The following is a 27916-nucleotide window of genomic DNA, read 5'->3' as shown; positions in this document are numbered from 1 at the left end:
ACTGTTATTTAGAAATTAATGAATACCCTATTTTAATCTAATTCATTTTTAAAATAATTACTTGTATGTGTCTGTACTAAATTAACGGCTAGACCTTGGGTGACAAGTCAAAAACCATACTTTGTTTTGATTAATGTCTCAAGCAGATTTCCAAAAACAAAGTCCAAGAAACCAAACAAAATCTTTAGAACATCTTTATAACAATCCAGCAAAAATACAACTCTTAACATAAAGATGCATCATTCTTGGGATTAGCACAAATAAAGCAAGTATTTAATTCTAATATACAAAATCAAAAATATTTAAATAGAATAAAGAAGTAAAGAATTAACCTGTTCAAGTCTGATATTTGGTGGCCTGGTTTATGGTTTGCTAAATGTATTGTCCGACATGATTTTCTTAAATAACAATAAAAACACGATGGACCTGTTTTGTCATATACACATTATATACCGTCATAAAGAATGTACATGTGAGAGAAAAGAACATCAACACTGAGCTAAAATTGTATTTTTCTGTTGACTTAAGTAAAGCACTACACACTAAGATGACAATAACGACAGACATGTGTAAAGGGGGATCTGGAACATATTACTAAAGGTGATGGAGGCAAAAAACTTAACATAACGTTCAGGCCTTTGTACAGAAGACAGGTTAGTGATAACCTCAAACACAAGTCAGGAAGTACAAAACATCTCTGATGGCTTCTACCTCCCAGATTGTAGATTATTTGAGACATTTTAAAGTGTAGGTTGTAAATATACAGACTTTATACACATGCAGACTTATGTAAAATTCTCAGTGAACATGTGAGCAGATATGAACAGATGCTTTGATGAAAACAGTCTCCAAAGCTCTTTGTCATGACGCCGACAAAAGATATCTAACTACATGTACAGCGTCTTCAGGATTTTCAAAGTAATGCTCTGGAACAACGGTATAAAGAATAAACCATTCAGGTTGAAGGACATCTGAATATCTGAATGCTTAGGTGAAGCAACAAACTAGCAAATAAACAGTGAAACACACTATGTGGAACACAACAGGTTGCACACGCACTCCATGATTGCCCTAAGAGGAATTGGGAGCTGGTCAAACCAAGCAGGAATCTTCACATTTAGCATCACATTCAACTGTGTTACTTCTCATAAATAAGGCACCAGTTCACAACAGTTACATATTATTCACAATACTGTATTAGGAAGACGGACCGGGAATACAAACTGCCTACTTGTTGCAGGCAACATTTCTTTCAAAGCAAACTAACGATAAATGTTGGGTTTGTTAGCAGCAAAAACAACTCTTTGCTAAATTTTACTTTCACATCAGGACTCGGGGTTGAACTATTTCGACATGTTTTTCCAGACTCCATTTCTTCTGTGTCTTGGATTGCTGAATAAGGTCTTTTTAGTCTTTCTTGAATCCCAAACAAATAGTCGGCACACGAGCATTTTCACACCAAATCACTACACAAACTTAAATGAGCGTTAAAACCAAATCCTGTCTTCAAAAGTAGCTAAATCAAAGAACCCTTTTCTTAAAAGTTAGTGAAAACACACATTTTTTTTGGTCTTTCTTTGAATAATTTAGGTAAAAGAAAATCAAAACCGGTTCTGGGAATAAAGATGACCTCTTTAAAACAGCCCATTTATTTTGTGACTGATGTCCTGGTGCGCTTTGCTGGAGTCTCCAAGAGTTTCAAAGCTCTTTTTGCTGCAGTACGCGGTGACGAAGCAGCCTGAACTCGCCTTGGAGCAGACTTTGAATCAGCACTTCTTGTCGATGCCGAATTATGAGCCTTTTTGGCTGATTTTGGAGACGCAATGCGTGTTGAAGCAGACTTTGCGGTTTTCTCTAAAGGATTGCTGGTGCTCGGATTCGGAGGGACTACAGCTTCCATCTTCCTTTGGGACCTTGTGAGTACCTGGTCAGGTGAACTAGCAACTTTAGCTTCCTGAGAAGTACTTTCAGGTGCCTTAACTTCTGCTACTGAGCTTTTTAATGATGCTTTTGTTTTTTTAGAACGCGCATTGTTTGCTGCAACCATATCCATATCCTTGTTCTCTACCTCTGTGTGTTTTTTGTTGACTTTGCTTTTTGATGGAACACTATTGTCAGACATTTTAGGGGAGGAGAGACGTTGAGAACTTCTTGTCGGTTTCTCTTTTTTGTTTAAATCTTTCTTAGTTTTATTACTGCCCTGAGCTTGAACTGCTTTCCCTGTTGCAGTGTGTTTAACAGTTTCCTTTTTAGCCAAGATTTCCTTTTTGTTCATTTTTGTTGCAAAGTTAGTACTTTCTTTACAGCCTGGTAGGTCTGTTTTAGGTGCCTCCTTAGATGGTTTTAAATTTGATTTAACAGCAGGTTTTGCTGTTACCAGTTTCTTCACTGTGTTGCCTTTAATGATTTTGGAGCCCCCTTTCAGTCTTGCAGTGGTTTGCTGAACCTGCATCTTCTCTCGTATGTTGGAATACTTTCGTAAGATTCTTGCACTAGCTGGATTTTTTGATTTTCCAGCCGTTTTCTGAGGCTCACTGGTTTGCGCACAGGCTTTGGCACAAGAAGCTGACTTTTTTAAAGTTTGTGCTTCACTTAGTAATTCTCTCTCTTTCCCTTTGACTGAAATTGCATCTTGCTCAAGTGTTTTAGCGATCAGCTTCTGACTTCTTGGATTACTCTTAACAGGAGAAGCAATGGCAAATTTTTTTAAATGCTTCTTTAGGCGTTCTGCTTGTAGGCTTGGAAACACCCCTTGAGAGGTCCCGGATGCACTCGAGCTGTGAAAGCACAGCTGGGTCTCTGATGGAAGCCGCGTGTTCACATTCTTTACAATGACGAGGGACTTTGTTTCTGATGATTCAAGAAACCAACGACATATACTAGAGAGATTAAATCCTTTCACGAAAAGCATTTGAACTGGGGAATGCTTCTGGTGTTCAGACTTTGATTTTCGTATCCTACGTTTACTTTTCCAAATAGCCGCCTGCCGGTCTGCTTTGTTCTTGTATTTTGTTGTTGGTGGAGCCTCTTTATCCATTTGCAACCAACCTTTTTGCATTTTATCATATCTTATATTTAAATTTGAGATAAGATGTTGGCTTGCTTCGCTATTCAAAGTATGAAGGAACTTATTTTTTGATGATTTGACAGGTTCATGTTTTGGTGCGATGGTACATATGCGTGGCAGAGATGCAGGAATGGGCCTTAATTTACCTTTAGTAACTACCCCTGGAGTAGTTCTAATCAAAGCTACATCACTTTCTCCTGTAACCACAGAGTGAGTGTTGGTAGAGGGTGTAGAATGTCTTTGTGATCTCAAAGCTAATTTTTGTTGTGGACGAGTAACAGAGTCTGCTATTTCAGGCTTAACACTCCCACTTCTTAAGGGCATTCTTGTGGGTCTGTCAGTTATGGAAGAACCTCCATCATCAACACTTGCACTCATCTTCTCTAAAGGTGCTACATTTAGATTGGGTTGTGAAGCAACTTCACTTGCTGCCTCTGCATTCTTAGACACTCTTTTATATCTTAACGAAATATGAGTTTGTGACTCTGAAGTCAATAATTGATTTGATATCTTACTGCTCGGACAATTCATGTTCTTTTTGTCATTGGCATCTGCCTTACTTGATCTTAGTTTCTGTTTTACGTTCAAAGGACTCTCTACTTCATTATTCAGTTTTTCTTCTGTGGTTGTTAGTTGAGTAGTTTCAATGTTTACTTTCATGGTTTCTGAATTAGCATTTTGTTCTGATATTTTTGAGCTTGCAGACTGTAATGGAGTGGTTAAGGGAACCAGAAGGTCAGAAGGTGGATGAAGTGCAAGGGTCGGTAGCTGCTCAGAAGGAAGAAAAGAAGAGGAAGAGAGTTCTGTTGAAGAAAGGCCATCTGATGTGAGCTTCGGACTTTCAGTTGATTTCTGTTCGGCTGATCTTAGTTTACGTCTGGGCTCTGTGTTGTGAATGTTATTTGCCAGCTGATCAGAAATATCAGGCATCCCACCCTGGGCTTTCTTCAGTTTCTGTAACTGCTTGGTCTTTGTCGATTTGGTTAATTGGTTTGACTCTGTGTCAGAAGAGGGCACTTGTACCTGCTCTGATGATTTTGTCTCTTGTTTAATCACAGTACCCACCTCGTGTTTTATGGGCATATGGCTTTTAGAAAGAATCTTTTCATTTTTTTTATTTTGACTGGGTAGCTTATCTTTAGCAGGACTGGATTTTTCTGGAATTTTACCAAGTGATGTCGTGTTAACTGATCTACGGCGCAAATGTCGATCTGATGCCGATATGGGTCTACCATTAAAATAGCCAACTATGATAGTTTCTTTTTGCTTTAATCTCGTTGGTAACACAATTTTGCTGCCTTTTTTTCTACGCCAGGGAGGCAATTCTTTTAGCAGGGCATCAAGTGTTTTGGAGGAAACATCATATTCATTGTCATCAAGCTCTCCAGCCTCTGATAGTACAGCACCGTCAACTGCTGCAGGCAAATTGGCCTTCGGTGCCTTCGACTGGGCCTCCGGCGCCTTCGACTGGGCCTCCGGCGCCTTCGACTGGGCCTCCGGCGCCTTCGACTGGGCCTCCGGCGCCTTCGACTGGGCCTCCGGCGCCTTCGACTGGGCCTCCGGCGCCTTCGACTGGGCCTCCGGCGCCTTCGACTGGGCCTCCGGCGCCTTCGACTGGGCCTGCGGCGCCTTCGACTCGGCCTGCGGCGCCTTCGACTCGGCCTGCGGCGCCTTCGACTCGGCCTGCGGCGCCTTCGACTCGGCCTCCGGTGCCTTCGACTCGGCCTGCGGTTCTTTTGTTATCACCTTTTTCGGTGACACTGCGGAATTCACTTTTTCAATAACTTCAGAGTCATTACCGTCTACTTGTGTTTCTGGCTGATGTTCTTGAGGTTGCACATCTTGCATTTCCTCCCTCTCATCTTGTTGTCGTTCCTCCTCAACTTCATCAGTCAGTGGTATCGGAGTGTTCGGCTGGTGCAGTTCTTTTAATAAAAGCTGGGGATCAGCTTCTTCTAGACAAACGTTTTCTAGAGGGTCTACCAACGTTGTTGGCACTAATTGTTCCTCAGTCACATGCGCATCTATGAGAGGCTCAATCCCATTCCTTTTTTCTGTGTCAAATGAAGTTTGTTCTACATTTTCCTTAATTTCAGTTATCGTTCTAGACGATATAACTATTTCCTGCTTGATATCAGTGTTTGGAATAGTTTCTGCATTTTTGGAGGAATATACAAGTGGCAATGAAGGATCAGATGCCCCATTGCTCTGGCATTGACTTGTCTGACTATGTTCAACCATAACATCTATGGATGCTACTTCTACAATGTCTTCTGTTCCTGGTATTACATGTTCAACCAACTCCTCTACGATGATTTCTTGATTATTTGCATTTCTAGATTCTTCAGCAAAAAGCATATCTAGAGGTGGGATAGCATCAGGCTTTGAAAGAATTTGTTTTGGAGTGACCAGTGTAATCAACTCTGGCATTGGATTGGGACAGTTACCTCTTCCAGCCAACGTACGAACAGTTTTCAACTCCCAAATTTCATCAGAATACATGCGCCCTCTGGTGCTCTTTCTGGCATTACGCCGTGGAGCCATGCCACGGTGTCTTTTCTTAAAACATTCTGTAATTGGCTTGTCAATAAAAACAATATCGCAGTGGCCAAGATCAGGGTCGACTATAACCTTATTAGAAGATTCTCTTGTTTGATTATAGGTGGAGGGCCTGATTGCCTTTCTGGCAGTTCGTACAGTGTCTGAGAGAATAGTTGTGTGCATAGGAATGGCTTTTTCTGGAGTATCTTTGGCATGCTCCAAAGCATCTCTCTGCTTAGCTTGATACATTTGACTGGTCTGACTGTGTCTCTTCACAGAAGAGCTCAGGCGAGCACCACAAGTAGCTATTCTACTGGATACCTTTGATCCAACTTGTCTGTCATCCAAGGACTCAGAAAGAGACCCACTGAGCACACATGACAACTTTTTACCAGCAGCAGCTTTGCTGGTCATAATCTTCATTTTAAGAGGTGCATGTTCACCGTTATGGTTGTGATCCACATTCAGGGAATTAGAAGTGAAAGTAGCCAAAGCCAGACCACTCTCTGACGAAAGGCTACAGAGATCCAAATCCGGACCAGCAGTTACGGATGTCTTCAGGGAGACAGCACTTTCAGGGACTTGTTTGATTACACAGCTGTTTAAAATAGATTTGGACACATCCTTGATTTCAGACTTGGTAGTAAATTTGTTGGAGAATCTAGGCAACAAGTCAGTTTTCTTGGAAGTGACTGTGGTGGATTCTGCAGCAAAACAAGGTGATCCCTCAACACCAGAGGCAGTGTTAACATCTTTCTCAATTTTGTAGGATGCATAAGCTTTGACCTCGGTCTGTAGAAAACCTAAAGCATCAACTATCTGCCTCTGGTGGTGGGGGCAAAGTTTGGCAAAAAACTGTTCAAGCGTGGAGGTGGACTGCAGGTCTTTTGCCTTTGAAGCATGGATGTCTGTTGACTCACTAGAGGACAAAAACACAAAATAAATGAATGCAATTGAATGCTTGTAAACAAGAAGAAATGTAACTCTTTTCTCAGATACTGGTCAATCATGTAAACTAACAGTAGAGAGGCAAAATGTGTGAATGATTACACAATTTTCTTACAATGTTTTTGGTGCATATTTATTAGCTGAATAAGTGATGTTCAAACAATAATCATCCAACCATTGAACTTGACCAATTACAATATTACAGGTACTACAATTTTCTTGTTTACACAGATGCTTTTTTACTTTTACATCATTAAAATTATGCATGCACAGGACATAATAATGGTAGCACATTGGGATTAAAACAACACCTATCACCTAAAATAGCAAAAACATTAGGCGCAAATAGAGTAAAACATCTGTCAAGCTTTATTGACAAGTGTGAATATTAACACTTAAAGGTGTGACCATGTGTTATCAATTCAGCAAAATATGATATTTTGTCAAGCAAAGAATTTTTTTTTTTTTATTTCTCTTTATCATTATGAGTAAAGCATCTTTAAAAACATTTGCCAGCAATATATCAAATATGTTGTGGAAGTCCCACAAAATATTTTAGTACCTTAGGAGTCTTTCACTGATAGAAGAGTTGTATTTTGGCTAAACCCATAAAATTAAACCTAAAAATTGGCATTAAATTTATTAACCATTCTGAGGTTCCTGAGAAACTAAAGGTGTGCACACTGTACTCCTTGGCAGGAGAGAACAGTGGTGTCTGAATTTGGTTTTTAAACCTGAATGTATGAATTATAAAACCTGAATTATATATTACACATTTTCCAAAAATCCAGATTCCTACTTTGATAGTACCATTGTGATTTTAACACATGTAATTTTCCACATTTAAGTTACTACAATTTTGGGAGAACAAAAGACAATTTAGCTTTAATAAGACTTTTTCAACCAAACATTGGCAGAAGTGCTGCAAACCGATCTTTGCTGCCAGGCATCGTTTTTATTTGTTTGTTAGACCTGTTCATTTTTTTTGTAATAGACAGTTATTACTTTATTATAGGTTATGTGAGGCACTGGATCTAAATGAAAAAAATCAAAACATACGTATGTTAACATCTAACTTAAACTGAGGTTATATTGACATTCATCAATTAACAGTATGAAATAAACAAGCCTGTTTAAAAATGTACTATGGGTGGAATGCTTTAAGAATGATAGAATATCTGTAATGTTACTTTATAGACATTTTATAAATAAATATCTCGCAGTCAAAAAATAGAATATGCAAGAAGGACCATTTTTGGCTAAGCATATTGCCTGAATGCTCCATCAGGCAATGCTTAAAGAGTAGAGCGGAGTACCTGAATAATTAGTGGAAAGTGTTCTGTCCCTGAGTGTTTTACTCTGTAGAACTGCAGTAAAGAGCTCTTATAAACCACATGCCTGTTGTCTCCCAGTGGGAAAAATAAATACCGGAATTAAATCTCTAAAACAGAGGCAATTCGATTCTAACTCATTTACACAATATCTCAGAAGAACAAAAAACCTGAATGTGTTATTCAGTCCACAATGTTATTACACTACACAATCAAGTCACTAACAATCTGACCATCACCCACTACTTACAGGACCAACTTTGATAGAGTTTAGTGAGCCATGCTGAAGGTTTTAAAAAGGTTCACCAGAATATCAAGACCACAATTAAGCTACCTAATACACTTAATGGCTCAACAATAAATACAATACGGCATTCCCAAGACAAAAATCACCATACACAGCTAATGTCTCAGTGACACAAATGTACCGGACTTAGTTCATGCAAAACACAACAAGTACCTATCTTTTATATGTGCATTTTTCACATTTTCAATGGAATACACAAAATCTGTACAAATTCCTCAGAATTGGGGGAAACTTGACTTTTGGTGTTCCTTGATAATCGCAATTGCAAAAAGACTTTGGTCCTCAAACATTTATGAAAAGGTTTTTCATCAGAAGACGGTAGGACAGCCTTAAATAGCTTTACATCTCTAATGCAAGACAGTTTTACTATGTTTTGCTCTGTGTACACTTTAACACTAATGTGAGTAATCAGTTATTAAAGCCGTTTACATTCATTGTTACTTAACAGATATATGTTTTAGCAGAACCTTATGCGTCTACAAATATAGAATTTTGATTATGAATTATAGTGTGTGTGAAGGGGGGGATTCTTTCTTTCTTTATGAACAAAACAACTCCTTGGAATCATTGGACGCATTTCTTTCTCAATACAACAAGAGTTCTTCAAACAACAATGTGTCTCATAAATTAAAGAGGATGCAATCAACAGCACAGACTTAGTATATATACACACTCGTGGTTAAATTCTGCCGACTTGTACGGTCTCATTTGCTTTCACTCACTCTTGCACGGAACTGTCCTGTGTGCGAGATCACTTGCTACATACATCAGTTATAACTACAGTAGACTGCGATATGGATTCCCAGATGAGGTAGTCAACCATTAGATTTGCTACAATAAGTGAACTAAAAATAAAATTATATCAAACCCAAAAATGTATGCTTAAAACATTAGGTTAAACCGTCTTAAGACTACTGAGAAATACTAGTTGATTGTCATTTCAGCAAATATGTAATGACAACAGATTTCTACAGGTATTAGAGCTTGAAGACGGATGGTGAAATATTGGACAGTAAGAGAAACAAAATGCATATTTGATAGTTAGGTTGTCGTTACAGTGCTATTGTGACATGGAAAGCCACTGAAGAGTAACCTTCTGTTTAGCTTATTATTTACAGATATCGAGCTGTTAGAATAAAATAGAAACCTTGCCTTTAAATAAAACAACAATCTTTAAAGGCGAAATGCACTTCTAAAAGAGTGCAAGCTCAAAGAAAAAATAAATAAAAAATACAAAGATTTACCAGAGCAGTGTTGTAACCTGATAACAGAACTACGGGAAGTGATCCCATATTTGAAAATATCCTGAGGAAAAAGTGATAATGCACAATGAGGTAACCTGAAAGAGTTAAATATTACTTTGTGAGGCTTGGTCATAAATAGGGTAAAAATTCAATGAAAAATGGCAACAAGGAGCTTTTTTTGTCTCCACATAAATATATATATATATATTGTATTTATATATCACAGTGGGGGGAAATTATTTTCACTGTAGCCATGAGGAAAGCACTTTTCATTGAATTCTTGCTCTGATAACTTGAGATGGTGTGTGTAGAGGCATGACGGTAACCAGATCAGCTAATCCAACGAGCTAACAACTGGTAATGAGGTACAATGATGAGGCATCTCCACAAGGGATGATGGCTGAGCCAGACAGTCCTTGAAGAGTAAAGAACACATTTGTATATTTAACCTATGTGTGATCATATATTATTTCAACACATCTTGAAAGAATTAAAAATAATAAATAAATTCTAACTTTTATGCATCTTATACAAGAGAACACTAGCACCTGATATCTTCAGAAAAATAGAACCGCTAAACTGTAAGAAACTAATATGGTTTGAAGGCTTTTCCTAGCACTAAAAAGCTACTGTTAAACACGTAAGGTAGGTTTGTGAATACATCCGAGTATAGGATGTACAGACTTGCCAGTAAGATTTGTTAAGCTAAATAATCGGAAAACTTAAGTAGAACATTCCTGATGCGAGACAAAAGGCTGAACATATCTGTTGCTGAGGTATATAGATATTAGAGGTTTAAAACAGTAATGCATTTGAAAGAACAAGCACTGCATTCTAACCTGAAGTTGACTTTGACCTGAGTGTCAGGAAGGCAATAAAATAGTCCTGATTCTATTGCTGAAAAAAATCACTCACAATGAGGAAATTACTATCTAGTGAAAATCAGACGATCTTAGGTTGACCAGGAAACTGAAATTCAGATTGACAGAACGTTCAATAGTACAGTAAAACAGAATTATAAATATATAATAGTTGTACAACAGTTTCTTTGAAGTTGGAAACGTGTAACTGTGTTACATCAATACAGTCTTTTTAGTACTAAAAGTGCATTTGCAAATACAGTGGTTGAGACTTGGATGATTGGCCACAAATGAGCAGCAATTCCTCAGCTTTAACTTTGCTCAACAGCCCAATACTGAGAAAGGACACTAAGGGGCGCTGCATCCTTACACGCTCGTATATCAAATCACAAATGTTTACAAGCGAGGAGTATTGCAATAAGTAAAAAAAAAAAATGTTGCTTGTAAATAATGTCTATGACGTTTCAATAATTTAGGAGTGTTAAATATATTAACTTAATTCATAATGCATATTTGACATTTACTGGATGCACTTCTATCAACAATTCTTAACTATACAGTAAAGGGTTTTGAGAAAGCCAAGTCAGCCACTGTTTAGCAAATGCAATCATTTATTAAAATCATCAATTACTGTATTATAAAGGTTTTATTCAATTAATGAAAGGATTCTATTATGAAAATTTGTGCCTCTACTTTGGACTCTGCACATCTTTGCTGTTGAGGGACTGCGGAATTCCATTTTCCTCCATCTGGCTTAGGAGCTTCATTTTCTTTTTGGGAGGATGTTTCAAGGTTCCCAGGCGCTCTTTCACTTTGTATTCCAGGGTGCTATGTGGTATTCCATAGATTGACTGGGCTTTCGACACGCTCAGTTTCCCACCCATCACCAATCCTATAGCCTCTTCCAGCAGCTCAGTGTTGTACTGTCGATATCGCCCCCTTTTCTTCCTAGGCTGTTTGCTTCCTAGGTCAGACTCCGAATCCACAGGATAGCTTCCTCCTAAGACTTGGCCGTCAGTAGGATAAGGCCAGTAGTCCGAACTAGAGCAATTAAGACCAGTGCCTTTTTTCTGGAAGTGCCGGGGCAGAATGGAACAGATCTTCTTTCCAAGATGATTCTCACAAAGTGACCCTGAGTATTTAGTAGTCAGGGAATCCCAAGATGCATCAGTTCCTGTTGTCAAAACCCTCACCTGTGGAATTTTGAGGTCAAAAGACTGTGAACGAGAAAGCGGAATGCTGTGGTCCTTGTGGCTATACTGGATATCTCCTTTATCAAAAGGAAGTGATCTTGTCAAAAGTCCAGCGGCCTCCAACAATTTGGGCAAGTCTTTAAGGTGCTCACTGGTTTTGTTGCTGGTTTTCAGTTTAAGGAGGGCCCCGAAATGCGTTTTGGAATTCCACAAAGACACATTTTTGACAAGTTCAGAAGGGCTGGAGCTGTTGTTACTGCTGAGAGGTGACTCAGGGTCGCTCTCCAGATCTGCCTCCTCTTTGATGTGCAGCGCGTAAGCAAGAGATGGAGAAGGCTTATAACAGGTGGAGTGGCCGAAATTCTCCCTCCTCCCATCCTGTAGGCTCTTCATAAACAGCCCGACTTGTCCGTCCGCTCTCAACGATCGCCTGATTGAATGGAAGGAAATTGGGTGTAAGCAGAGCTTGCACAGTGCCCTTTTTTTTCTTTTCTAAAGGAGGATGGGTTGGGGGAGGAAGTTGGCCACTCCTTTATTATATGATCTTGCATGGGTAACATCCCTATCCTTAAAAACAAGTGTGTGTGTGAAAGTGTGTGACTTTTAGAAACAAAAAAGGCTCAAGTTTGAAAATGTTTTATTTTTTCCTTGAATTTACATTTACATTTTTATGTGTCAACATAAAAAAAACAAACAAAAATAAAAGGGCAAATAAACAACGAAAGATAAGAAAGAAAGAACACTGACTGGATTACATTCAAGTCTTTATATTCCTGTGTGTTAAAAAGCATAGCCAGGAGGAGAGACTATCTATCATTACAGTGTGCTTTACATGTGGATGATAAGCAGGGCAAAGTAACTGTGCCATACAAAACAACTAATGTATATGCAGCTCTTGGCATTTGGTGTATGACGTTACCACTTAACAAGAGCAGCAATAAAAGAGTAAGCCAATGGAAGGTCGTTTTGTGCAGATGATTGTCAAACTAAAATTCTAACTTCCTAATTCTGCTGAAAAAATGACTGATGGATGATTGCGGAATCTAAATACCCTGTGTTGTCTTAATGTTGTCTTAAATGATGAGTGATGATCAAGTTGTTTTTACAGTCAGAGTGATGACAAAATATAATTCAAAGACCAATAACAGAAACTCACTGAATCAAATGAGAAACTAATGAAAATCATAGTGGGAAGTTGAGCAAGTCCCTTAACGATAACTGCTTGTGTTGTATGTCGCTTTAGATAAAAGTGTCTGCAAAATGAAACTGTAATCCTAATCTTGTAAATCTAAAAATGAAGATTGTTTAAATTCTAATTCAGATGAAATGGCTTGCTTCCTTCATAATGTTTAAACACTTAATGTAATTTTATTAAATATTTCCTACATTTGTTATGAGGTTGTTGGTAATAGTTCCTCTCAAAGATAAAATTCTTTGATACTTATATCAAGTAAAACTATTACTATTTGCACATTATGCATTATTTGAAAATGTCTATATATATACACATGGCTATACTGCATTGTAACAAAGTTGACATTTTTTTTCTTAGACTTTACCATGGTAATGATCAACATACAGGCTAGGTTTATTTTATCATAACCCAAATTAGTTTCCAAACAAATCTTACCTCTATAGAATTGTTTAGGTCAGAATAAATATCTAGAAAAATACTCCACACTCCACAGAATGCTGCTTTTCTAAAGTTTTGTATTTTATCTATTTTGTTAGGTGATTGTACATAAAAATGATTTAAAAAAAGATACAAAAACAACTTCCAGACAAACAGATGAATAGTTGAGGTTATTCACCAGGCAATAATGTATGAGCTGAAGGAAATGACAATAATGTAAAAACAGGGCAAGGCTTAAAAATTCATTCAAGCCAGAACTAGGCCTAAGTATCTCAACAAAAAAGAGGCGAAAAATTGAAAATCTTTAAAGTAATTGCTATTTCATCAGCAGCATAACAACATCTTTTGTAATGTGTGAAAGCAATTACATAATGCACAAATAATAAAAACAGAAAGCATCTAATGCTTCCACCCAGTAGAAGGGTGTTCAACAATAGCTAGATACAAATAACAAAATAAACCACAAAGGGTTTAGTTCAATAAATAGTAAAAATAAATGTATACATTTGTAAATTTACATTTTTTTGTAAGGACAATAGTGAAAATAAATTCCTTACCCGTTCTGCAGACTTTTAGGACTATGGTCAGATGGAGTGCTGCTACGATTCTTTTTAATAGACAAGTCCAGGACTCCATCTGTTAAAAAACAAATAAACAAAGCAAGACATATACAATTCAATATTAAGTCTGCTTGATCTTTTAAAAAAAAAAAAAAAGAGTGAAATACGCTTAGAATAGTGATTAAGACCTTGTTCTGTGGGCTCAGCCAGCGGCTTCTTGATGGTGAGGTCAAGAGGAGCATCCTGATCAGCCATGAGAAGCTTGCTGAGAACAGGGTTCTGGTTATGTGCAGGCCCAGCCAGGGCGGGAGTGGGGCTGCTAAGAGGAGAGACCCCCGAGGGCAAAGGTGACGTAGGCTGGCTTTGGTCAGAGCCAGGCTGCGATTCTGAGCAGCTGTCCTGAGGGGAGCTGGGTTTTGAGGTATATTCTGCAGCGAACTGTCGAATCATTCTCTGAAGGATTTCTCGAGCCACTACTGGAATGTGTGAGTCAGGGAAATTTGGCACATCTGAAAGAAAGAAGTAAGATATTAACAGCTTGTTTGAGATTCTTTCGTAGGTTCATGTGTATTGTAAAATATTTTAACAATCCAAATATTTTTTTATTCGGGAAAACAACTTGAAAACACATACATACCGTAATTTCTGGACTATAAGCCGCTACTTTTTTCTCACTCTTTGAACCCTTCAGCTTAAACAATGACGGGGTTAAACTGTGGATTTTTCCCGATTTTATAAGTTTCATACCACCACAAAATTGAGCTCTGTCACACTAGACCAGGTGGAACAATTAAATTGTGAATTAAACATTAACATTAAATCTATATTGCTCGCACTGAATCATTCTGATCATTTCATCATTTTGTCATGATGCACACTCCCTCATCATAGCAACAACGTAGAGAAATGTTGTCAGAGAAAGAGAGACAAAGAGCGAGAGAGACCACTGCAGCAGCAGCATGGATGCAGTAAAAGTCAGCCAGTTTGTAATAGAAGGATAAACAGCATAAAGTTATTAAATTACCGCGTTAGGTTTGCTCAGGATTGATCGGTGCTCTGGACTCTGAGGCTGATGGATGGATGTCCGTAAGGACGGACGGACAGACGGAGCGGAGATCAGAACTGTTCTGATCTCCGCTCCGTCTACAGTAAAAGTCAGCCAGTTTCTGGTAGAGTCCGACTTGCTGTGATCGCTCCGCGGTAGTTCATGGTAAGTAGAGCGGACAAAGCGGTGTATTAGTCTGGTTCCAGTAAAAAGTGACCATAAAAAGCTGTAAATTGACTGATATGTAGACGTAGGCACTGAGGAGGTGACTTCATGTAGTAAAGGAAACTTATCAGTAGAAACACGGACATTTCCGTGAAACCTAACTTGAGTACAGCTGCCCCCCTACCTGGCTGTTGTGATTGCCCGAGTTGTCTGAAGAGCACCCTCATCAGCCAATAGAGTGCGGCCTATGTCAGGCTGCGGCATTTATGTGGATTTTTCTTGGAAAATTGCTAAATGATTGTAATGCAGCCAATAAAACAGCGCGCTTTATAGTCCGGAAATTATGGTACTTCATGCAGTCGGGTGATGTAAATAATCAATGGAACATTACCACTAACAAACACTAACGGCTGATGTGTCCCACTCTCTACAAGCGGGTGGAATGTCTTTCTTTACGAAACATCAATGACCTTTACCTAATCGATTAATTAGACCTTAACACTCACCTTTTCTGGAGAGGACTGCACTGAGAAATTCCTCAGCTTGCTTCTCTAGTCTGTTGATTGTGATCTGATCCTTAACTAGTAGAGGTTTGGGTGAGTCTTCAAGACCTTCAGATAAGCCAATTAGGTGCTCCTGTAAACAATTCAACAGGGACTTTAAGACATTAAAAAGATAGACAAATAGGAAAAAAAGGGGACTTCTTAAATTTATACAAGTGTTTTATTGGCAATGGTTGCAGCCACTTGAAAAATGTGGTTTAAAAAAAACCAACCATCTAAAATTGTACCATTAAGCCAGTTTGCCTACTACGTAATTTTTTAACTAGAAATTTAACCCATCAACAACTTCACAAAAGATTTCTGAAACCTCTTTGTAGATGTTCCACCAAAATTAAAAGGAATGAAACTCAACTCGAGCCTCCAATTTTCCGTGAAAACTTAATCAAGCAGAAATTTGAAGATGATGGAAAAAACCCTTACATGCATGTTCTGGGAGAATGCCACGCATTTACATGCAATTTTTCACCGTAAAAGATTAGTTAAAAAGAGGGACATATAAAATCTCACAAAATGTTGCTATGAAATCTCGCAATATGACGGACACATACCTCCTGAAGTGGAAGGAAATAGCAACATTTCCTGCTGTAAAATGGGTAGCCTAATGTCCAGCAAGTGTAACAAAAACAAACTGACTTGTCAAATCTCACTGTACATGATTACGCATGATTTTGGCACATTTTAAAATAATAATAATTAACTCAATCAACCATATAAAGCATGTTTGTCACGATTTTAGGATGTTTAATAATTTGGAAATGAATAAAGTGACATGAAAATTCAATGGAAAGGGGTAAACTCACAAAAGCACTACTTGAATAACAATACAATATAACAGCAAAAAGAAAAAAGAAAGCAAAGAGTTCTCACTTTTACTTTGTCTCTTCTCAAACAGCAGAACAGACAGTTTTCATCAAATGACCAATCAGAGACAGTGGCAGGTTCATTACCTGTGGACACAAAAGAAATAGGTTAAAAATAACTCTGCTGTCAGTTTAGTACAGCTATTAATCAGTTATTATTTACTGACCTTACGTTATTCTTAAAGAAACTGTTTTTTATTAAATGCTTCAATAAAACAGGGCAGAATTTATAACATATGAAATATGATTCAAAGTGGCAAACTAAACTCCACAACAACAGTTCATTTAAAGATTATGTTTTAGCACTTTCAATAACACAAATCCTTTTAAAACATTCAATATGAATTTCATAGGAAGTCAAATACCAAGCCTCCTACTGAGCTCCATGAATAAACAGTTTGGGCCATAAAGAAACAGACTTGATTTGTTTTAATGAGACTGACTGAGTTTTAGGTTCACTAGAAACTCTTTGTCTTGAGATACTGCTGCTGTTTCACCGACTCCATACAAAGTAGAGATGATTTCAAGTGTTTTTATACTAGCCCTAAAACATATATACCAACAAACTATTCAAAACATTGTCTCTTCTTGTCAGCGGGTCGGTATTGTCTTGGTTTAACGTGCAGGATTACAAGACAATGCAATACAGCAGCTTAGTCAGAACTAGCAGAATAAACACTAAGAATCTCAGAGACTTACCTTTAAATAATTTTAGTTCTTCTACCAGCCGTGGATCAAACAGACCTTCAAGAATGCTCTCAAACCCTGAGGAGAGAAACCAAGTTAAATCAAATTAACAGTTTCCTGGTGCAGCAATACACAATTATTTATATAATAGATGATATTGTGTCACAATAAAGATACAATACAATATTTTTGGAAAAGGAAAGAAAGACCAAAAAATGTGCGACTGGTATAACAGCCAGGCTATTGTTGGTATTTTCTTTAAACATCAAATTAGAACGTGTTCTTTTTCCAGAATATCAGCACGTTTACATTTTCTGGAAGCAATGGAAACCTTTGGGCGTTGACTATGTCTCCTCCAGTTGAAAAGACACGCTCGCTTGGGAAAGATTTATCAAGGATGGAAAAGTATTTCCTTCATAGGTTTAGTCTGCTTATTTAACAAATCTTTTCTTGAAGTGTACTAAGTCATATCCAAGCATAATTGAGAAGCAGCGGAAAAATGACCTAAATTAATCATCATTTAAAACAACCAATTCCGCCCAAAGGACCATTTTAATTTGTTGCTGAAAGGTTAAAACACTCCGGTGCCTCAGCTACTGTACTTCAAATATTCTGAAAATATCTGAGCAACACACCGTGGTTCGTCTTTACCTTTTTGTTTCAACTTGACAACAGCTCAAAGCAAACCTTTGCCTCTACTAAAACTAACATTATCAGCTTTCACATCAGGTTTTTTATTTCAATGGTAAATACATGCACTCTATCCTCCTGTTGCCAAGCAACTAAAGCACCTACAGAGTTGGGAGGGACTGAATGTAACATAAAAAATAATCAGCCAGTAACAACACTGCTATAGGTAATGGTCTCCGAGTGCTCGAATAAACCCAAACCTGCCTAAACCAGAATATACAGTACTTACAGAAGTAAAGACATTGGTTTAAATGCATTATGAATATAAAATAGCATTCCATAGTGTTGTAAGTTTAAATGATACAGTGTTATTCTGCAGCAGACTTCACTTAACACTGCATTAATGCAATATGCAATGTCTGCATGCTGCCGCAGGGTAAGAATAACCAATCCAAAACCACTACATGTGTTAAATCAAGCACTAAAGAGGTCAGAGAGAACATCTGTCAACTGGACTAGATTTTTAACGTGAGAGCTCTGTTCCAACATGACCAAAAGTGATGACTTCAACTATTTAGACACATTTAACAATCACCACGACAGATAGTTGATTAAGAAAAAGGAGATTCAAACATAAAAGTATCAGAGCCTATTCGAACATGAAGATGATGAAGCTAAATTTGTCAAATTATCCACACACTCATCATAACAAATCCCCTCTTGTTTAGAATGTTTATAGAGAAGAAACCACTTACCATCCACTCTCCTCCAAAACTCACAGTGAATTAAACAACACTGTCAGCTGTTAAAATGCCCCACTCAGTTTCCCAACAAATACCCACCCACTTTTCAGCAGCCAAACATAAAGCGAAGGGGTTGGGAAGGGTGGGGGGTGGACGGTGCAATGGTGAATCACAGCATTGCCTATAGCTGCTGCATGAGTCTGTTTCTGGGTTAGTGCACAGGACTTCAGCTGAAGCTATCCAATCCTATTTCTGAAATATTTCAGAGGCACGAGCAGAAAAGTAGGTCATCCACTTTCGTTTGACAGAGCAGCGCTATGACATCAAACTACTCTTCAGGAATTCAGTTTAGGGCATTTAAAAATGTGGCATACTGTAAACCAACCACGACTTGGAGGCAGCACCATGCTTTCTTTTTCTGTTTAGATAAAAGAGAATTGTACAGTAGCTGTGTGAGAGCCAAATCATTTTTGGACCAACGCAGGAACTTTAGAAGATCGGGCTGCATACATGTACTGAAAATAAAATATTGATAAGCATGTAGAATAGTCAAGAAAGCTCTAAAAAATACATGACTTTATAAAAACCTGAATAATGGCCTTGGTAAAAACACCCTAAAATTCAAAGTAGGAATGATACAAGTTGTGAACACTTTGTGAATAGCTGCAATTACGTCATGGGCTTTTGGATGAATGGTTACACCTCAATGTAAGGCTTTTACAGTGTCAGAGGAGAAGGCTACCAAATAATTACAGAGAAGGGAATAACGTAAGCTCTGGGATGCAACAACATTACTGGTTTGCAGTGTGGTGTTCACACAGCCTATCAAAACAGTTAAACACAACACAGTATTAAATAAAAAACATTACAGATAAAAAAAAAAGACATTAAAGAAAAGAATGTCAAGAATTCCAAGAGTAAAATGGCTCACAATCTTCTTAAAAATGTGCTAATTATATTACCAACTGCTTTGACATACAATCACTACAGGCTCAGTCTGCATTTAGGCATTGATGCTACACTGAACTATTTTCATCCTCAAAAACATGCATTTTTTTTTACCCAAGTAGACTCCTGGAAATAAAGTTATAAATTAGATTGCAGGATAAGGAATGAGTTTGAGTGGTATAAGATTTTTTTTTCCTACAATATATAATGCTATTCTAACAATTTTATTTATTCTGGAAAATTATTTCTTTTTATTAGATTGTCAAAACAAAATTGGAGCCCTAACACCCTTCATATGACCAACAGCTAAACCAGTTGGGACATCAAACAAAACTGGGTTACTATCTAATAACTGACCATAAAGCACAAACCTTGACCATGAAAACTGTCTAGGTCTTTTTATGAAGCTTATGCACACTCACAGTGAACAGCAACTCCATCCTAACTGCCTTAGCCTTCCTATGACCTACATCTCCAGCCAATCAGAGACTGAAAGATTTGGAGTATGTGACACCCTTGGTCCTTTCCACTCGCACTCAGAAAAAGAAATCCTACCAATCTAAGATCCGCTTAACCTTCCTAAATCCCAACCTCAACCTATGCTCTACATCAGTGTGAATTAAAAACATAGTGGTAGATAAAACCCTCTTTGCTGCTCATTTCTATGCAGGTTGGGTTAATAGCCAGAGGGTCAGTGTCTTTTCTGAATAAAATCCCCAGGAAACACTGTTGACATTTTTAAAAGGGGAGTATTAGTATGCAAGCCTATACTCCTATACTAAGAGATGTGCTTACCTAAAAATTATATGAAAAAATAAAGATGTATACAAGATAAAACTAAAAATGTTTGTCTTCATATTGATTAAAAATTTGATATAATCCATGGAGCAGTTAAAAAGAGGCAGTTTATATGCAAGAAAACCTCCAGAATTCACTCCAATGAATTTCTAATAGTTGGATTTAAATCCTATTTTTTGGAGTAACTAATCCATTGTTTTAAACAAATGAAAAATCTTTAAGTAGGAAAAGAAAATATGACTAACAAAGGCAAAAAACAAACAAACTGTGCACTCTTCATTGAACACACCCATCTCTTGGAGCTCTGGTGATGAGTGTACAGTAGCACATCAACCCATCCCCCAATACAGCACTGTACACATACTATAGAATGGCCACAAGCTCATAGAACAGATCACATTTTTAAAACAGAATGATATAAGTTCATAAATTTGGACACATTATGTGAATTTACTCATTAGGTATACAACAAGTTTCCCAATTATATCACTTCTCAAACTGCGGTGTTCATGATGGTGTAATTTTGTGTGAAAACTGTCACTGATCTCTACGAGTAATGCTCTTTGAAGACGCAAGATAGGGATGATAGCTCCAGGCTATGAGTCTATCTCCTCTCCTCAGCATCTCAACGCAGAGATCAAGCCTTATACTAAACCATCTTCAAAATATTTGGTCCAGTCCGCTACATCGTCCTGTGTAGCAAGAAGCATATAAGACAGCAGGAGAAGAAACTAAGATATGACAATTAATGATAGCTTGATAGCATTGTGTGTAGTTAGATTTTACTGAAACTAATTTTGACTGTTGCATCACAAGTAATACATTCTGGTAGTTGGGCTAAGGCTGTATGATGGCAGCTTTACAAACTATCTACATGAGGAGGAACACTCGTTGAATCTTAATAATATGATGCAAGATAACAGCCAAATAGTGTAATTCTGCACAAAGTTAAACTGGAAATAACTAAAGGATTTTAAACCAAAAACAAATATATTACATGTGTGGAATAAATCAACAAACGTATTTGGAAAAAAAAAATTTGGTAAAACAAGAAAACATGCACAAGCAAACAAAAAGTGATATCTAAAATAAAAAAAACTAAATCCTTAATATCAATGATTGCTAGCTATTTGTGCAAATTGTTCCTCCCACTCATTCACATGTATAATGACTATCTGAAATTCTTGGCATATTTTTTGCAGTAGCATGTCTCTTCCCTATACCCAAATTCTCCTGAATCCAGCTTGACCACATCATTTCATGCATTCATGTATTCATACGAGGGCTGAGAAACTGGTATATACACATGTATGACCAGATAAAGACAATTGTTGTGGCTGTTCTTTGGAACAAACGTGCTTGTCTCCACCCTGCAGTTACACTGCTCACATTTAAACTCAATAAAACAAAATGTCTATTTCATCATCTCAAGGGTGGTGGTGGTGGCGTCCAGCCCTCACCACCAAAAAGCCAAACAAAAGTATGTCCTTGTTATCCAGGACAGAATATGCCATTCTCTAGCAGGCAGAGTGAAGCGGCTGTTGTGTACTCTGCAGCGCCGCAATTATGACACGAGTACAACGAACATTTATTTGTCATCCATAAAGAGGCGAAGCACTACACGACAAGTTCTGGCTCTATAGCAGCAATTCCTTTTACAATACGTTGTTTTTTGGGTCTTTTTTTTATTTTTTAAACATATTATAAGTCACAAGCCACCTGCTATTGTAACTGGCTAAATGCTGTTCCTAATAAACTTCAAATCTTCTTGATTGTCATTAACAGTGCACGATTAGGAATAGACCGATATGTAATCTATGGATGTCTTGATTTAATGACTAATAGTTTATCACTTCTAGTGTGGATAGCTGATTAAAAGCTTATTTTGTTAAGACCAATTCCATAAAATATAAAATAAATGTTTTTTGTTCATTTGACATTTGTTGTGTTTTTTTATGCCGTTTTGTTTTTTCTTGATTTCATTTTTCTTGATTTCATATTTTCTAATTTAGGTCTGTCCCAAAGATGTATATTTACACTAATATCCTATGTTGGTATTCATTTTTGGTCTTACTGTCTGCTATTCAATTGTGTTGCTGCAACATGTCATTTCCCCTCTGGGGATCAATAAAGGTCTATTCTATTCTACTTTTTTACTTCTATTAAATATTTACATAAAAGGTCAGTCAAATTTCAAAATGCATGAGATGCAGACAAGAACCTTAAATAAAAGTAAATACATTAATATGTTTACTAGGCTTTCAAAATGAAACAAAATCTTTAAAATGAAAACTGTAAAAACAAAGCAAAAACAACTTCTCCCAATGCTTTTACAGCAAAAACATGTAGCTTAGAACAAGCATCTGTAGCCTGCTGGTTAAGCAGAACCTAAGGGTAAAGGAACAAGTTTATATTATTAGATCCATTTATCAGTTTAAACAGTGTAATCAGACCAATAAAAAGAACGAGGAAATTGGCAAAGAAATTGGGCAATAGCTATCCATCAGTTAAATATTGTGTATCCCTATAGAAAAAATGCATCATGAAACAGTGCCAATTATCTGTTTGGCTACATTCCAGTCATTAATGCAAACAACAAAATTGTAACTGTGCCAAAAATGTGTGAATTATTCAGGACTTGAATTCTAATACGACTGGGTAAGAGTCATGAAATGTGCAACAGCATATTTTGTGGGCACAAGCTTTTACATGTTCCATGCACATCCCAATAAGATCTATACATAGCAGCCCTTTCCAGTGAAATTGATTCAATGTGACATTTTGAGATCAGCAAAAGAGAAGTACTGTGCTAGCTTTTAAAAATAATCTTTACGCACTACGGATCAAAAGCTGTTTCTATCAAAATCTGTTCTACGTTTTGCAAAAAAAAAAAAAAAAAAATCATTCAAAAATTATGCATTTACGCATACTAAGGCAGGAAATTCAATATAATGATCCAGAAATGGTGCTCTTTTTTCCCATGTCAATAAAAATGCCTTTTTAAAATTCTATGGTGCATGTCAATTCTTCAAACGAAGACAAAAAGAAAACAACCCTCATCTAAATATGACAAATGATCAAAGAACATGATCATAACGGTGTAGATACATAAAGGAAACCTTCTTTCTTCCAATGCCTGATCAGTCGATGTTCTGTTACTTTACATTAAAAAAATGGCATCTCGACAGTCAAGGAAGTGCAACATGTGAAGCATTTTTTTTAAACACCATAGGTATCACCAGATTTTTGCATAGTGTGAACAATATGAGATTATTACATTAATCACTCAAAAACAGCATACAGCTCATAATCGGTCTGCTCCGGTCTCACACGCTCCCTCACTCCACATACTAGTCAAGCGACCAGCGCGTTCATTAGCAGTTAAAGGCCCCGCACCCACACTGACAACAAATGTTATGTTCAGGTCCTGCATAGAAATTCTTCAACTCTTCCACTCCCTCACTGTCACAAGGCTGCGTTTAGGTCCCGAAAAATGGTACCGTTTTATTTTCCCTGAATCTGTATCAGGTAGTACCGAAGGAATTTGGTCGGTACCTAAAAAAAAAAAACCTGAATTCATATGATCGGAGATTTATTTTATTTATTTTTTTTAAACTCACTGATCGGTGATTGGCCTAAAAATCCTGATCATGGTAAAGCCTAATATTTTCAACATTTAGCATGAGCAAAGACTGCAAACATGTAGTCTGAGTCTCATAAACATACTGATTTACTTCTGTTAAAGATGTATTCATCACTCATTTTTTTCAAACTGGCATCTCAAGGATTAGCTACTGTTGTTCTATGCCTCACACCTTTACAACGGATAATGACGTGTGAGGGTTGTATGAACATCCTATTTCTGTGCTAGCATCAAATTAGCTGTGGTGCGACTTAGTCCTGTCTTTTTGCACTTTTAAGTTACAATCAGAAGTGCAAAAAAAGAGAGAGAAAGAGAGACTGTGTCAACAGGCCAGACTACGTAGTTCTAACATGGTTATAGTTGAAATGCTGTCAAACCAGAACTCATTGTGCGTTGTTTTCATGGTCTTTGTGCAAAATAGATCTGTGCAAATAGAATGGCTTGCATGGCTGCATGACACAAACACACTAATGAGTGTGCACTTCATCTTTTGCTGTAAGCCTGGTGAATAAATACAAATTCTATTGTTGCGCTAACTTGTGTTTGATTTGTCCAATTATTTTCCCAATCTGTCATTGTGTGCAGCTAAATCAAACAATTATTTGTTCACAGAGCACTAATAGAAATAAAACAGCTTTCTAGAAAAGCTGTTCAATGATTGTTGGGGACATGAAAACATTCTTTCCATGTGAAAGATGTTTATGCTATTTCAAACCATCACATTCAAAAAGCACTAAAAAATTGCCAACCTGCATTGATAAACTGCGTGTTAAAGAAATTCCTGGAATTTTAATTGTTTGATTTAATCAAAAAGTCTAATTATGCCAATATGTTTACTTCTAATGTAATGATGACCTCTAAATACAATTTATACTCTACACACTTTAAAAACTACGAACGAAATTACTGAATGCCAAAGGTTTTTTTTTCTTTCTTTCTTATACTAAGCATTTCAGTGTAAAGAATTCACCTGGATCACAACATGACATCAAGAAACAACACATTAATTCACAAAAATATTCAAGTTGCAGTTTGACTACTAAATAGAATAAATATCTTGGTTAAACCTCTGACGTCAGGTTGTGCTAGATGCGGAGACATGAAAATTAAAATGTGTATCGTTTACTGATGATTAAAACCCTAGTAGGCTAAGCAAATGATATTCAAGAAGGGTTGTGTTAAAAAGATAGTTTGATATTAACAGGTTATCACTAAACGAAAGGAAAACTAAATTCATGATAGTCTGTGATCAGGTTAAATAAGAGATTGAACTCAAAATTAGTGTATGAAACTACATTTCTAGAAACCATTAATGAGCACGAACATTGTTGGGAACCCCATGTTGAAAACATAAAGTCTATAGTTATACTTCATAAAGTGGTTTACAGAATAAAGAGGTGTTCGTCTGCATTGTGTCATTCACTTGTAATACCTTATTTTTCACATTGTCTTGAGTTTTGGGGAACACATATACATAAATAGGAATGGAATTCCATTCTGAAAAGAAATAATCTGAACATTTTTTATAATAAAAATCACATCCAATATGACTATGGTTGGGCACCGAGAACCGGTTCCTAACGTCCGGTTCCAAAACAGTTACGAAGATGTTTGATTTTCAATTAGTTTTTTTAGTTCCTCAATGCCCGCACTAGTTTGTTTCCGTGGCTTGTATTACTCCGCCCTGATTGCTCTGTTTGTTTACACAGGCATTTTATAAAGGTGCGTTCATACTGAACGCGGCTTTTTGGTCACTCCACCGCTCCAATGACGTAACGACCAGGGAACAGACTCAGTGTGTGTGTGTGTAGAGAGAGAGGGCTGATCACTTCTTCTCCGGTCATATTAGACAGCGGTTTAAATTATCAACTTACGGAACTACAAAAGGATGAGTTCGCGGAGAATGTAGGCTTATTCAAGAAGTTAACAGCGTTAATTTTCCCCCGGTAAATTGAGGAAGTGTAGTACAGCCCTCCACTGCAGCCGTCTTACTGTAGCGGGAGGGAGGGAGGAACTGCTGCCTCACTTACATGTTTTGTGACCATATCACACACTTGCATGTTAATTTTCGCACAAAAACGAGTGGCTGAGTGTCTAGCTAGCAGTTAAGCTAGCGGAAGTTCTTGCAAAGTAATCTTGTGTGATTTTACAATGCGCGCTTTGCTTCTGCAAATCACCTGAAGCATATAAATATAAGATAATAACAGTAGTTGACTCTATTAACCCTATTTAGCATGTTTGGTAACATTTTGGGAAGTTCATTAGCCAATAAAGTAATCTAATTAAGGAAAGACAATAAATTGGAAACAAAACGTATACATACACATATATATATAAAAAACATTATTAAATATTCTTAGTCTACAAATTAATTGTGTCAAGAATCACGTAGCTAGAAATGTGTACATATCTTATCACGAAAAGATACTAGAAATATGGTTTCAAGTGAAGAGTAAGTTAAGAGAGTGACGATCTGGGTATCTATGAAAAATATTCTGGGTATCTATGAAAAATATTCTATATACAGATGTCTGAGTCTGAAAATAATAAATTATCACACTCTTCTGAGCTTTAAAACAGCAACAAAAATTAAAATTACAATTTTATACAGTTTAATGAATTTAATGCACTTTTGATTATTTAGTTGAATTTATTTGTCGTTTTTCCTATTGTAATCCTATAGTATCCTCTTGGATGAATATAAAATTAAAAATACGATAGTATAGGGTATAAAAAAATATGCATGGAAATAAACATAAAACCAGAAAAGTAAAAATACATTTTGTTGCTAGTTTGAAACTGGTTTTGTTAAAAATCCAACGCTAAATTCAATTAAAAAGTCAGGATGTGTGCCACTTCCGGTGCCTCTCTACACATTGTAATGTAAGATGACAGTGAGGTGTGTGTGTTAAGGGAAAATATCCCCCCTGCAGGCTCCATACTGTACTTCGCCCTCCCCCCATCCTAAATACTGTATCATCATCCCACCACACGGGAACGCGCATCGTTTTTTTTTTTAGGCCGACGCTTAGCCAAAGACACTCCCTTTAAAACTAGCACTGTGCCCTTTAAACAACGAAGCGCCACTACACCTCTAAAGTCATTTTTTTAGGCTTTTAGGCGAATAAAGTGTTGAAACGACAGTTGTAGAAGTAAAACAACATTGTTACAAAGTGCAACAGTGAAGCAAAGTGCCCGTATAGCAGCTTAAGGAGGAAATCGTTGAGGACAAAAAAAAAGTCGCTCGATGATGCCCCGACGGATAGCTGCTTATTTACACCGACAAAAGGAGCCGCAACGGCTCCGTTCAGCCGGTGAAACGTTACCGTGGGTAGTCGTGGTCGTCCTTACCTACACAGTGAATGAGTTTGTGTCGCCACGAGTCAAGTTCCTGGCGAAAGCCGCGCCTGTCGATCGTGCATTGCTGCCGCTTGCACAGACTCGCCATTTTCTACCGCTGCTGTGGCGGGCACGAGCACGGAAGGGGAAGCGCTCTGTAGCGTGAACGCGCACCCCCAGAGGGAAGTGCCTCCATCCAAAAATACAAAATAACTAAACTAGCAACGAACGCAGCCCTACGGACCTGAGCAACCACTAGCATGGTTCCATTAGTGCACTACATGTTAATGTAAATATTGCATAAAGAAAAAGGCTTTTACGTTTACGTCTATTCCTTTGATAAAGACATATACAAGAGCTGCAATGCACCAGAATCAAGGGTAGAGTGCCAGAGGTGATTAATTATGCTACCTAATACATTAAGCTGAATAATTATAGGCCTCCTGTCAAAATTAGCTATAAATGTTTATGTATTTTTGTTCAAATTAGAATGTTAATTATCACATTACACAGTTTACCAATGCAGAGCTTGGGAATACGACCTCAAAGCAAACACATTGAGTAAGTTGTTAGGTTGAATTCCAATGTTGAATTTAAATGTTTTCACGTCTTCTCTGTCAATAGTTTCCATTTTTCCCTCTATCTTTCATACTGACCAGGGTTTCAAAGTGCTAAATGTTGTGCATTTAAAATGATACGACCTTTATGGCATAAGATGATAGGGATTTTTAAATTACTATTGTGTATTAATTCAGCCACAGACACCCAAATAATCAGGAACATAAAAAAAAGATACGTGGTAAAAATATAT

At 37.3% G+C, this 27916-nt stretch overlaps 1 protein-coding gene across 5 annotated transcripts; it reads right to left on the bottom strand.

Annotated features, from left to right (window-relative positions):
• Positions 1–178: 178 nt before the first annotated feature.
• LOC114476610 (ligand-dependent corepressor) lies at positions 179–27237 on the bottom strand. Of its 5 annotated transcripts, none has more exons than XM_028468382.1 (8): positions 27118–27237; positions 17017–17082; positions 16325–16404; positions 15401–15530; positions 13873–14193; positions 13682–13760; positions 4583–6527; positions 179–4519 (listed from the first exon to the last, which is right to left on the bottom strand). In XM_028468382.1, exons 1-8 carry the CDS (start codon positions 27212–27214, stop codon positions 1649–1651), a joined length of 5589 nt encoding a protein of 1862 aa, XP_028324183.1. In that variant the 5' UTR covers positions 27215–27237; the 3' UTR covers positions 179–1648. The 5 variants fall into 5 exon arrangements, with proteins under 5 accessions (XP_028324183.1, XP_028324184.1, XP_028324182.1 ...); XM_028468383.1 differs by having other exon boundaries at positions 4604–6527; XM_028468381.1 differs by having other exon boundaries at positions 179–6527.
• Between the last annotated feature and the right edge of the window lie 679 nt (positions 27238–27916).

The sequence above is a fragment of the Gouania willdenowi genome, chromosome 15 (genome assembly GCF_900634775.1).
Source record: "Gouania willdenowi chromosome 15, fGouWil2.1, whole genome shotgun sequence".
In the NCBI taxonomy this organism is placed as follows: domain Eukaryota; kingdom Metazoa; phylum Chordata; class Actinopteri; order Blenniiformes; family Gobiesocidae; genus Gouania; species Gouania willdenowi.
This window is presented reverse-complemented; position numbering and strand designations above follow the sequence as displayed.

Coding starts and splice junctions, on each gene's coding strand:
- LOC114476610 (XM_028468381.1), bottom strand. CDS start 27,214: ATGGCGAGTCTGTGCAAGCGGCAGCAATGCACGATCGACAGGCGCGGC. Junction 16,405..17,016: donor AGAACTAAAATTATTTAAAG/GTAAGTCTCTGA, acceptor TTGTGTCCACAG/GTAATGAACCTGCCACTGTC. Junction 15,531..16,324: donor TGAGAAGAGACAAAGTAAAA/GTGAGAACTCTT, acceptor AATTGTTTACAG/GAGCACCTAATTGGCTTATC.